The sequence below is a fragment of the Mercurialis annua genome, linkage group LG5, assembly GCF_937616625.2.
Source record: "Mercurialis annua linkage group LG5, ddMerAnnu1.2, whole genome shotgun sequence".
In the NCBI taxonomy this organism is placed as follows: Eukaryota; Viridiplantae; Streptophyta; class Magnoliopsida; order Malpighiales; family Euphorbiaceae; genus Mercurialis; species Mercurialis annua.
The window spans coordinates 40,089,267-40,103,394 of record NC_065574.1 but is presented as its reverse complement, the minus strand read 5'-3'; the positions used below and the strand labels follow the sequence as shown (position 1 = coordinate 40,103,394).

General features: G+C 35.1%; 1 protein-coding gene across 1 annotated transcript; it reads right to left on the bottom strand.

The window, feature by feature from the left end:
• Window positions 1–10,881: 10,881 nt before the first annotated feature.
• Window positions 10,882–12,354, bottom strand: LOC126683319 (uncharacterized). Its single transcript, XM_050379174.2, has 2 exons — window positions 11,494–12,354; window positions 10,882–11,401 (listed from the first exon to the last, which is right to left on the bottom strand). Exons 1-2 carry the CDS (start codon window positions 12,055–12,057, stop codon window positions 11,387–11,389), a joined length of 579 nt encoding a protein of 192 aa, XP_050235131.1. The 5' UTR covers window positions 12,058–12,354; the 3' UTR covers window positions 10,882–11,386.
• Window positions 12,355–14,128: the final 1,774 nt, after the last annotated feature.

The following is a 14,128-nucleotide window of genomic DNA, read 5'->3' as shown; positions in this document are numbered from 1 at the left end:
ACTGTGGAAAAACTTAGTATTTTTATCTCCCGCCACACTCCATTTCAATCTAGATTTTTGGGCCCAATGAGATTCCAATCTCTTTTTCTGATGACTATAGATCCTCTCCGAAACTAGAAAGCTCCTAGTTCTCCACCTCAGAAATAAGCCCCGAGTCCCCCGCAATTTCTCTAGACAATATCTTATCAGAAAGATCTCTAATACGTTTTGCTTAATCATCTAACACTTCCGAGTTCCAATTTTGAATACGGAACCTCAGTTCATTTAATCTCTGTATGAGATTCGAAGAATTTAAGCAAATATCATCCCAGCTCTCCTTAACAAAACCCTCAAACTCCTCTTGATCCCACCATGCATCAACATACCGAAAAGGCTTAGGACCCCAATCAAATATATTCGCATACCGGAAACAAATCGAAACGTGATCAAACTGACCTCTGGAAAAAGCAAATAATGACATCATAGGCCATTGAACACTAGTTGTAGCAGAAACTAGACATCTATCAATACAAGACATGGAATGAGAATTTTGCCAAGTAAAAGTCCTTCCTTGAAGAGGCAAATCCATCAACTCAGCACTGTTAACAAAATCACGAAAAGCCAACATAAAAGGTGTAAAACCCGACGCATTCAATCTCTCTTCGGGGCACAAAGTTTCACTAAAGTCACCACTTATGAAAATAGTACCCATGAAACTCAAATAATCACCTAGATGCTGCCAAAAAACAACCCTTTCAGAAGCAATGTTACTAGCATAAATCAAGATATGACGTCATGGAGCAGAATCATACACAAAATCCATAATAATACACCTTTGACCTTTAATAATAAGCACATTATGGAGCAATATAGAATTCCAAATAAGCAACAGACCACCAGAAGCACCGATTGAGGGAATAAAATCAAAGTTATAATCCAAGTTAGGCCATAGCTTATTAACAAGAAAATTATCCACTTCTTCCTTTTTCGACTCAATTAAACCAATAAACGAGAGGTTATGTTTAGAAATAATGTTTCTAGTAAAATTATGTTCCTGTAGAAAGAAAGGTCACCACGACAATTCCAAGAGAAACGATAACGGCAACGACATAATAACTAAAAAAAATCTTGAACAGGAAAAAAAGTTATCGTCTATTGACTTTCAAAGCCATTCTCTACTCCAGCTTTGATATCATTGCTGATTTTGTTTTATGATCAAAATCCCCAAATCATGACCAATTTTCCACGTTTTACTAGCCTCATACTTCGGAGTAGCTGGAATCATTTTGTCACCTTGCAAGCTGTTTAAACGGCTAATATTCTCAATGTCAGCGTCTGAAAGTTCCTTTTCCTCTTCTACTTGAGAAACAGAACAGCTCATAATAGCTCCTAAAGCATCCAACTTCTTCAAAGGTCTGCAAGATGAATTAACCCTCTCTTCAATGGCTTTGTGGCTATCTCAGTTCTGAGTTAAATCTTCCAAATCCGGACTTGAGTTCTCCACGATCACCTTCTGCTGAAAAGAAATATTTGTTGTTTGAACCTCTCGTACCTGCTCAACAATATAAATAATGTCCCCTGCATTTTCAGCATTATGCTATGTAGAATAATTCAAAACATACAGCCATGTTGCCTGTTCAGAATTCTCACACAAAAATCCGCCTTTTTGTTGGACCTGGGTACACTCCTCCTCCTGTATATTCAGTGGGCTTGCCTTAGGTTCATAACAAAAAGTCTTCATAGGCCCTCCCAACAACTGCTCATCATAAAAACTCCTACTACCATCTTCAATAAACGTATCCGCAACAACCGTATCGAATGATTGAAACAAATTAACTCCCTCTAATGATGATGTTAGCAGGACGTTTGAGTAGTTTCCCCCCCCCCTCGAGAGTTCTTCACCACCTGAAACGCTTGTGTTTAAAGGAAATTCAGAATCCTCAAAACGAACATGTTTGTACGTTTCTGCTGCAAAAACTGAATAACTCTCACCTCCAAATTTCAGGTCAATTGGTTGGTTGATAAATCTGCAGGAAGTGGAGATTAGGACAAGTCCCGAGTCTAAATGTTCCCTCTCTTCAACCATCCGATGAACAGCAATCGTGTGTCCCAAGGAATCCCCGATTGCTTTGAACGTTTTCGAGCTCCAATGCGTAAAGGAATTCCAGTCACAGATACCCAAACCAATCTCAAAAAACAATGTTGATAATCTTTTGGCCAAGCAAAAGATTAAAAAAAGATCCATGAGGGTTGGGCCAATATTGACAATAAAATCCTCCGCATTAATAATCGAATTGAACGTAAGCATTATAAGGTTGCCCCTCATTAAAGAAACGTTTTGAACCTTTATCTTCTTATCTAACAGAAAATTCTTTGTGTGGAGAATTTTCTGAATGACATTCACCCTTCCAACAATGGATCTCACCATCCATTCCACATTATTTGCTTCCACGCTATCTTCTTGGACTGTCACCACTTCCAATTGTTCGTTCCCCAAACTCCTCGGCTCTCTACGAACTTTGATATGTTATGAACCCACAAAAATATCTACCATCTCTAAAAGAGGGAGAGCTGATAATCTTTAGTTGCACTTTTTTAATCACAGGCTTCTTGATGGGGTTCGAGTTTGTTCCAGGAAACCTAGACACATATGCCCTAAGTTTGAATTTGCCAATTGCCACCATGTTCAATTGGTTGAGAATCCACGACATGGGTTTATCAGAAGCAGGCCATAGAAACCCAAAGCTACAGTTTCTCTTAGAAAGTTTAGTTGCTAAAGAAACCCTACCCACGACACCATATCTCTCAAAAACCTTCTCTAAATCTCGGAATCTCCATGTTTTTGGTAGTTCTCAAAGTAAATCAACCTTCTCTTCTCTTCCTGCTGAACAACTAAGTCATTTGAATTCCTTGTGTTAGCAACGTCACTGCATGGTTTGTTAGGGTTCCTGTAATCTCTAGCTGGAATTGTCACCTCCAAGGAGATAAGATGGCTACGTGTGAACTACCTATTTGTCCTATTGTTGATAATTGGAGGCTGGCGGGAGCTTTTGGCGGTGGTGAGCGGTGCATGGTGATTGCGGCGGTCAGGACTAGGGTTCCACCTCTCCATGATATTCGGAGCTTCAAACATTTAAAGTGAATATATTATTTCATACATCGATAAAAAAAATACCATGTTAAGTTAATCTCAACTTTTTATACATAACCATGATAGGTCATATTAAATTAATGGATTAACCTATTTTAAGGTCCTTCAGTTTTACAGATTTTGTTTATCTGGTCCCTAAACTTTCATTTGAGCTTATCTGGTCCATTAACTTTATATATTTTGTTTACTTGGTCCCTAAACTTGCATTTGAGCTTATCTGTTCCCCTAATTTTACATTTTTTTCTTTATCTGATCTCTCAACTTTGTGTTTTTTTATTTACTTGGTCCTTTAATTTTATATTTTTGAGGACATGAGGAAGTGAAAAATCAAAGTTCAGGGACATATAAGACAAAATAGAAGTTAAAGGACCCAATAAAAAAAATGTAAAGTTAAAGGACCATATAATACAAAATGAAAGTTTAGGGACCAGATAAACAGAGGAATTTACACCATTTACCAAAAAAAATGAAAATAATTACAAAACTACATATTGACTTTTTTCATTTACAAAATCCTAGTTGATTTAAAAATAATTACAAAATTACCAAAAAATAAAAAATAATTACATACATACGGTGTATACTGTTGGTATAAAGTCAGTATACTAATAAACTAACATTATATCAATATTATACCAACATTATGCATACTGAGATTTTATTAATATTAAATAAAAATATATCAAAATTTTATCAAATCGTATACTAAAATTTAAATTAAATACCAAAATTATACCAACAGTATACCAAGAGTATACACATCAAAATATATTGAAATTTTATTACACCAACATTACACCACATCGTATACTAATAATTAAACTAGCAATATGCTAAAATTAAATTAACAATATACAAATTCTCTAGTTCATTACCAAAAATAGTGAAAAATACATATAAAATAAATATACATGTTATCAATTAGAAAATATATATAAAAAAATATTATTGATATACCAAAAATGTACTAAAATTATACTAATAATAAACCAAATACTATTTGTAAATTCTCTGATTTATAGTTTTATTATACCAAAATTATACCATAATTATACTGATATTATACACATTGTACTTTTGTAAATAATTTTCATTTTTTTGTAGTTTTGTAATTAATTTTAAATCAGTCGATATTTTTGTAAATAAGAAAAGTCTACAAATACTTTTGTAAATATTTTTAAAATTTTAAGTACTTTTGTCATCATCCCTAAACAAAACTCATAAAGTTAAAGGACCTCAAAATGGGTTAATCCTAAATTAATCTACATTTTAATTATTATGAAAAAAAAGAAAGAAATTAATAAAATCATGAATAAGTAGTATTTATATAAATTAAATAATCATCACTTCAATTTTAGCCTTAGAACATGGCCTATTTATTGTTCATCTTCCTAATCCATCAGAGTTTGATTCCGAAAAGAACTTAAATAGGTCTATCAACTGCAGGAACAATCAAGTTCATCAAATAGATATTTCAAGAAAAAAAAACCTTGAGAGCTTGAACAAAGAAATCAAAACTGGAAACAATGAAGCAGATATGATGGCCTGTTTAGATATGAGTAGACACTACTATAAATATGCAAACGAGTATTGCACGAAGGAGAATAGAGAAGTATAATAGGAATATGTCACACACGTTTATAAAACGTGGACAGAAAAGAAGTTAAACTAAGGTCTATCATGAAGGTAGCATAAGTGAAATCCGATAAGTGGATTTTTATAACGTGGTATGAGTACCACTAGTTCTGATGTGGACATGGAGTGAGTGAACACCAAAACTGTTCTTATGAGATATATGAGAACAAGTAGTCAAGCTACTTCTGGATTATTCTAAAAGTGGTGTTAATGGACAATGAGTCTGTGTGACTAATAAAGAAAGAAGACGCACAATGTGTGCGACCAGAGTTGTAAGTTCTGAGAGAACGTCAGAATTAAGTTAAGATTTCTAAATGTAAGTGACAATTTGGAAACACTAGAAATCTTAGATGATATCTAGTTGATATGAGAAAGATTTAAGTGGTTAACAAGTGGAAGTAATCAGTATGATTAACAGTAATTTCTTGAGTTTCATAATATTCTGTGAATATTGCTTGCAAGATTTTCAATAATCCTTGCATTAGCAATGAAATTCAATAAAGAAAGTGTGAAGGTTGATTGGATAGATCAACGTGAAGTAGATTTTGGAGACTGAAAAGGAATGATTGACAATAGTGCAAGTGTTAGCACTACTCATAAGATAAATATGATGTGCTAAAGAGTCGAGCGGAGATATGTTATGATATAACATGATTGAGATATAGAAAATGTTCCTCGGTGGCCGATAAAGCACAAGGTAACCGCCAATGTATGAATTGGAATTGACAATGATTATAGTCGCACTGAAGGTCTAAAGACTATAGTAGTGTGATACGAAGTGCGAACTATTTATGAGAATAAGAGTTATTGCAATAGGACTCAAGAGGCACTGCTTGTATTATACAAGAAGTAAGTTGCCTACGAATCAAAAGTCATAAAAGTTAGAATTGTGATATAAGAAGATCGGATAAGGATCCTACAACCTAACTATATAGAGAACATTTATTGAATTGTGAATCAGAGTAGCGCAGTGGAAGTGTGGAGGTTTGCAGAAATTATATGCATACTACACTACTGTGCTAACGATCATTCAAAGTATGATGTAGTGTTAGACGAATGGTTTTAAACCTTAGAGTTTTATTGCCTCAACCAAGTATGAGACCAACAAGAGGTGATTAACTCAAAGAGAGTATAACTTAGAAATACTCAACTGTAGTATGTGCTAGATGTAGAGAAGCAAAGAAAAGTTTGCGAATTCAGTATTGTTGATGAAATACTGCAATCGGACGATAGATGATGTGAACCAGACATGTATAGTCTGAGTATCACGTAAATTATTTTGTCACAGTACCACGAAAAGGTACTGTGGTGTCAAGGAAATGTATCAATAGAACGATATAAAGAAAGAGATGAAAAAAAAGATAGTATTAAAATGTCTAAAGGATTAGTAAGTCGGTTTTGAATGCCAGTCACTATACTGATTTTGGTAAATATTTCCAAACTAGAATGGTAATGAGAGGAGATAGCAAAGGGTTTGTTGTCAAAATACCTAAGTATTAGGAAAGTTTTGACTCAATGTAAATGGTGGTGGACAGTATGACGAAGATCATACGTTTCATACTCTCAAAACTTTGCAAATAACAGCAAGTTGATGAGAGTTAAAACGATAAAGGTGAAGTCTACGGACGACTAAAACTTGTGACAAGTTTTAGATCAGTAAACAGAACAATAGTATCGTTTGTTCCCATAAGAAATAAACGACTTAAAGGGGTAAAACCAATAGTAAGAGCATACACACCTTAAGTGTATAAAAGACTATGGAGTTAGAGAACTCATAGAGTAATGCTATCAGAAAGCATTATGAGATCAAAGCAATTGATCTCCTATGTGTTACGAGAAGTGAAGAAAAAAGACGATATAAGACATGATTTGACAAAGATACAAATCATGTGTATACATACGAGTGTAAGAATTTACGCTTCGCTGACAGACGAAGGACACTGATTCAAAGAGAAAGCGTAATTGAGAGATTAAGAGGAATACAATCAAGAGTATAACCTAGGTTATAACAAAATTTGGAGCGTTAACTCCAATTCATGATGAATCGTGACATATAAGGAAGTTGCATGAAGATGCAACCGACGAGTTGGCGTCGTGACAAGTATTCCGTATATCATACATGAATGTTGTAAGGATGAAGTTTCGAATCTACCTCTAGTAGAAATAAGCTTATGCTACGTAAAGCATAAGGATTGACGTATAAAAGGTTTGGATGAAGTCATTTGAGTATGTGGTTTTGGATTTTAAATTCGAGGACGAATTTTTATGAGGGGAGAATATAATACCCCGTAATTTTAAGTAATTAGAATATGCCACGAGGTCAAATTGGAGTAATCAAAATATTTAAAATAATATTTTGCGGGTTCAAATATTAAGAAAAATATTCGGAAAGACTAAATTTAATAGTCAAAGGATAATAGTTAGGTTTGACTATTTAAGATTATTAAATCACGGGAAGTGATTTAATAAATTCGGAATACGCAAATTAAATTTAAACGTAAAGTTAATTTATATGAATCCGTAAAAGAGTATCGTAATAATATGAGTTTAAAATTTAAATCGGGAATTTAAATTTTAATAAACGAGTGTGAACGGGAGTAATAAATTTAAGAATACTCTTTAGCGTCGTATAAATTGATATATTGATAATTAATACATCAATTTACCACTCTAAATGGAGAGTTTAAGATTTCGGATGCGAATAAAAATTATATTTTTATTTGTTTTATATTTTATTGAATTTTTGGGTAAAATTTCGCAAAATTTGCAATCAGTCTCCGTTTGAGCTACGGACGACTAGTTAAAATTAGAGTTAAAGTACATGATTGAGCTGGTACCAAATGGTATTTTAGCAAAATCACATTTTCTATAAATAGGAGCAGAGAAGCAGCCTCATTTCTCTATGTCAAAGGGATTTGACGTGCTTGCTAGTTATAGCAAGCCGAGGCCGGCGTGGCGCGATCCATTTCGCGATTCCGACTCCAATTCTTCATCGAATCCAGTAGTAATCGAGGTATTAATCTCGTATACGATGTTTATTTCGATATATATTAATTATATATTCGATATTAAACGGTAAACGTATCGAATCGATCGCGTACGTATCGATTCGACGTTTTAATTATAGAATTGAATTGGATTGTGTAATAGAGTGTTGAATTAATGTTTTTGAGTGTTCCGGAGCGTCGGAACTAGGTCGGAACGACCCAAGAATCAAGATTCTTGGGGCTGCTGCACGCCCAGCGTGCTGTGCGGGCGCACAACAGCAATTTGCTGTGCGGGCGCACAGGAAGCTGTGCAACCGCACAGCCTGTGACCTAGGGGAAGAAATTTAGGGTTTTTCAAACCCGACTTGATCTAACGTGTTTATGCAATCCGAAAACAACCAAAATGGACTTGTAACACGAATTGACAGATGTTAAGTGAATCAAAAGAGTGTAAAGTAAAAGATATTTGGTTTATTAAAACAATGTTAGGTTTTAGTAAAGCCTTACATTAATCAAAGTGATTAATGTTAAATGACTATAAGTCTATACCAAGAGTGGAATTATATATTGAACGAGAAGTTCAATATTGAGATTAGTTTATACATTCTGTTTATAAATTTGTCTATAAACAGAAATGGTATTTGAGTCTATCGTTTATACGATAGGACTAGAGTTAGAAATTCAATGTCTAATGTGTTTTGACATTTGAATTTTAATTAGATCCGACGAATGCTCAATCTAGCGAGCCAAACACCAACGTGTTTGACTGACGAGTTTAATATGAGCTTATGTTTTTAAAATGGAGGCATCAGCTCTGTGAGTTTTACTTTGTGATTTTTACTTTTGAATATTTATATTTAAACTGTTTTTAAATAATAAATCGCACTAGTATAACATAGCCATGAAAGATCCATTGGAACAAAATTCCTATTGGTTTTTAATAGGACTGTGTGATCACCAGTAGTACACTAGATACGAAACTGTGTCTGACATAGAGGTTAGTTAATGTCATTGGGCGTTGGAAGTGCTAGCGACCCTGACTTAACAGTCTGAGACGACAGTAACGGTTACGGTCACAGATAACACTATGATGGCAATTTCACGGTTACGGTCCAGACACCCGGCTTAGACGGCAGTGATTCAGTTCACGGTCTAAGACCCATGTTGTGTAGGTTGAGACCCATACAATAGTCTGCCTTGTAGGGTTTCATCTGGATCGACTAATTGGTAATATTTTACATATACAAATGTTTTATGTATTTGCGATTTGAATATTCAATTGTAAATTGTAGACTCCCTCAGAAATATTTATAGTTCTGACCCTCCCCAATGTTCACCTTTTTAGGTTATCAAGTACGAGGTCTGACTTCAACAACAATTTCAGAAGTCAATGTCAGCCATAACTTTAAAGCTGCAAGTAGTTGGGTACGGGAAGTCAGTCTTTCTGTTTACAGTATTTCAAACTATTTTGATAAACTCTGATTGAACTACTGTATATAATATATGTTTGAAAAGCTGCGTATTTTCTAAAATGCTATGACAAGTTGTTTGAGAGATACACTGGTTTTATGTTTTTAGCATTTTGGAATTGTATTGGAAACAGAGCAGGTGCGTCAACTGAGATTGATGTTTGCGCTCTAGTTTCTTTAAATACAATCAAGGTCTTAAGACCCAGTTTTCAGAAATGTGTTTACGTTAAACGAGAGAAAGGTTTTAACGATATTTTCTGAAAACAGATCATTGTGATATATGATCTTGAATGGCGATCGCATTTTTAATAAAGGTGTTAAAGTATTCCTGCAACGAGGTTGCAAACCTTTTTATGTTTTAAAACGCGAAAAATTTACAAAGGTTCTTAGGCTTGCTACGGGTTTCGGAGCAACCACTCCCATTCCCTAGCGCTGGTCGCGATCCATAAATTTGGGTCGTGACACAAATCTCGTGCCCGAGCAAACAATATCGTGGACTAACAGCGAATATTTCTTCCGTATACGGCGTCCAAGTAAATTGTTCCTAAGGTAAAATTTAAAAGACGTTAGAAAATATTGACACCATGTGTCCAATTAATAAATTCGAAGAACATGATTAGAATTCTTATTTCTTTGTCGCGGTACTGATCAAAGCGCTGACGAAAGGTCGGTAAGGAATGTCTCGGCGCGCCTTTCTGCTGTCGACCCCCCCCCCCCATTCTATAATATATAATAAAATTCCACGTGATATTAAGAGTTACAAATAACTAATTTAAATACATAAAGTTACAATTGCAAATTTAAATACGTAGCACCCAATGGCATATCGAGTCTAATATCGTCACCAGCCAATCTAGGGGTGACTGCTGTCAAACGGTCATAACCCCATATCTGAAGGATCTACGTAGGACTAGCAATATTCGAGCGGCCTCCACGTGTAGCGCTTAAGCAAAGCTCTCTGTACAGAAATGCTAGAGTGGATGATCCCCAATTGTATCCGCCAACATCCTCTAGACGATCCAAGAAAGGGAAGATCCTCAGTGTCGTCCGTCCAGTACCCGTGTCTTAAAACATAATCCAGAAATGGCCACCAATAAGTAGGCGCATGTGTACTATATCACCTGCTCATTAGTAGCGTCGAGAGGCAACTCCCTGAATGTATCTTCTAGCCAAGAGGTAGGACAAACTGAGTCCCCTGGTGAACGACTTAAGTTGTTTATAGGGGGAACCCTCCCTAACAGTCTCAAACAGACATCATCCCAGTCAGCATAGCCACGTCAGATAATTGGGTGCCAATTGATGGGGAGACCATTCTGTATAGCTATGTCCTGCAACATCACCGTGCACTCACCGTCTGGAAAATGGGAAGTATGAGTATCCGGCCTCCACCTCTCCAATAGTGTCGTGATAAGTGACTTGTCGACACCTATTTGACGCACACGTAGTACTCCTACTAGTCTAGCCTCATGTACCATGTCCTGAATGCGACGATCTAATTAATCAAAAGGCCAATCCCGCTGAATGGAGAGTGCACTACTCCGAACAGTAACAGGTTCGATAGCATCCTGCGTAAAGTTGCAAATAAAATTAGGTTACATACAAATACAAATAAAATTAATTTACATACAGTACAAACAGTGGAGTATTACTACCTCATTTTCTCAAACATCCACTGATATATGATCCGCTTACGCATATAATACGCTGCTGCTATGAGGCCCCGATCCGAGATAATCACGCAGCGGTGGAGCTGCCATATCTTCATGTGGAAAAAGTAATAAGTAAAAACACATACAATGCCGTATGTAGAATTTATGATCGAATCCTTCCCATTCTTCTCGGTGCATTGCGGCCAGAAGGCCGGGAGCTCGATCAGATATGACGCACATTTTTCAATCACCACAAACGTATATCCGGACGTAATTCATAAAATACGATCAGCTTTCCTCGCTTTCTGATTTTACAAGGGCAAATGCAAGCGGCATGATATGGTTATTTCCATCGACAGCTTGCGCTGTCAGCAACACCATCTCGTATTTTTCGTACAAAAATGTGCCATCGATGTAAAGGACAGGCTTGCAATGCAAAAAAGCCATCCAACATTGGTTTGAATGTCCAAATCATTCTCTCGAATTTTCTGATTGTCGGATCGACTTGTCTTCTCCTTACGACGAGCAAGCCTGTGTGCAAAATTTTCACTAATCAGATAAGCTATTTTGTTTTGGATATATAATAGTCACATTTCATTATTATTTACATATTTCAATTTTACCTTCAGCATGCCATATTGTTCTAGGATTTGTGACTTCCACATTTGCCATAAAGTTGCAGACCTCCTCAAAGGACTTATCCCATTCTCCAAACATGCTTGCAATTGCCTTTCCCTAGCATGCCAAGTTTTCTTGTAATGTGGTTTCACACCAAATCTTTCCAAAAGCCCGGCTTGCAGCGTCTTGATTTTTATGTCACGTTGCTCTTTCAGTTGAGATTGGATATATTCTCTTATGTACCTTGCCCTGAAATTTCGGTGGTCTTGAAAGTTACCGTCAAAGTTACAAATATGACTGCCATTATATCTTGTTATCGTCCATTCTCCTGATCGTGTCAACTTCCTTGCATGCAACCTCCAGTTGCAGACGTCGATATTTCTGCATATCAACACCAATGTGCTTTCTGTTGTTCGAGAACTCTTGTGCTCTCTCTTTGCTCGCATAGAATAAAGAGTAGCACATTTCTGAACGGCAACCCTTGAAGAAAATATCATGCCCTTTTCAAACTCTCGCCCGGGTTCCCAATGTAAATCCTTTTCGGGCCACAGACCTATATTCACCTGCATATCGTCAATATTAACATGAAGGTATTCTGAAGGTAATGTTGATTGATACTCGCCGTAATCAAAGTCATGATTATCATTAGCTTCTCTAGCTTGGCCATCCTCCTCACCGACGACATGTGACTCACTACCTTCTCCGACCTCCTCGTTGTCGTCACTATCAGATTCTTCATCGTCATCATCGGCCACTTCCCCGTTTGGCCCATAGTAGTGGTGTTCTTCCTCCTCCTCACTATCAGATTTCTCGTTTTCAGAAGCATTTTCTTCATTTAATTCTTAGTTTCGCTTAAATTTACTACTCTATCTGAAACATGGTTGCGGAAGATAGGGACCCTACTGTACTTCACATATAGTTTGATGTGCGTTAGTTCCGAAACTTGTGAAAAACTATGATTCATTGCACCCACATCGTTATCATTGGTCAGCAAATAAGGATTGTAGTAAACTAGCCGATTGCCTTGGAAATGTGGGACTCGTAATGTAATCTCTGTAATTGTAATTTCTGATTCCAATCCTATTCTCCTTCTAATTATGTTTTTTAATTCCTCAATAGTCATTTCTGTGCATAATGGAGCCGGAGCTTTCCACCCATTATCATATGCTATTCCACCCGGAGTGTTTACCATTTCACCATTCCAATATATCAAAAAGGATAGCACCAATCACCATGATTGTAATAACTACAGTAGTCAACATATAACACTATTACAAATTACAATATTTTTAACTATATTTTATAGCATTAAAACATTGTTTAAAACAATATATAAAGTTTTGATTCACATGATCTCATAAGAGGCAGCTGAAGAGCAATACCTTTATATCTTTTTTTGCCATTATATAGATACTAGAAGTATAAACACTCAAATCTAACATTTAATCCAAATAAAAATTAATATATAACTAATAAAATAATATGAATTGCTACTCGGGTAAAAGCCTAATAAATGGAAATTTATGAACCGGCATGAACTCTTATTATTTATTAAAAATTATATGATTAAGATGGCGTCTAGAATATAAGGTTTTGATTCACAGGATCCTCAGAATAGACAGGTGAAGAGCATACCCTTATATCTTTTTTTTGCCCATTATATAGATTACAGAATTATAAACACTCAAATCTAACATTTAATCCAAATACAAATTAATTTACAACTAATAAAATAACATACATGACTGCTCGAGATCAAAGCTTAATAAATGACAGCTTACCAGCGTACATTTTTATTATTTTCTAAAATCTATTGATATTTACACATTTAAATACACTAATAAAAAAACTGTAAAATTTATTAAAAATAAAAACTAACCTCTTGAAGATCACGTATTTTCTGATAAATATTAATAATAAAAATTTCAACCGCTTCAACAATTTCCACCGGTAAAAAAATATTCCAACTTCTTCACGCTACACCAATATATAAAGCCTTGTTAAAAAATTAAAAATTAGTAAAAATTAAATCAACAATTATTAAATAATGTTATAAATATTTATAAAATTAACTTATATATAAAATCCGAAATATTGTGGATTAAATATTAGAGAGGTAAAGAATATAGAGAGAAAATGTTGAGAGAGATATTTTTTGAGTTTATCTGGGTGAGAATTCGAGTGAATTCTCACCCCATTTATAGGGGAGCTGCTCGCCAAATGATTTGACAAGCAACTCTTCTGAATAGATTCCATGTCAAATGGCAGGGAATCTTGACCAGATTTAATGATGGTTCAGCAACCAGCATTAAAGCGGGTCAAAGTAATTAAAGTTGCTCGCCAAGTTGCTCGGGATCAAAACTTGATAAATGACAGCTTACCAGCGTACATTTTTATTATTTTCTAAAATCTATTGATATTTACACATCTAAATACACTAATAAAAAACTGTAAAATTTATTAAAAATAATAACTAACCTCTTGAAGATTACGTATTTTCCGATAAATATTAATATTAAAAATTCCAACCGCTTCAACAATTTCCACCGGTAAAACAATATTCCAATTTCTTCACGCTACATCAATATATAAAGCCCTGTTAAAAAAAATTAAGATTAGTAAAAATTAAATTAACAACTA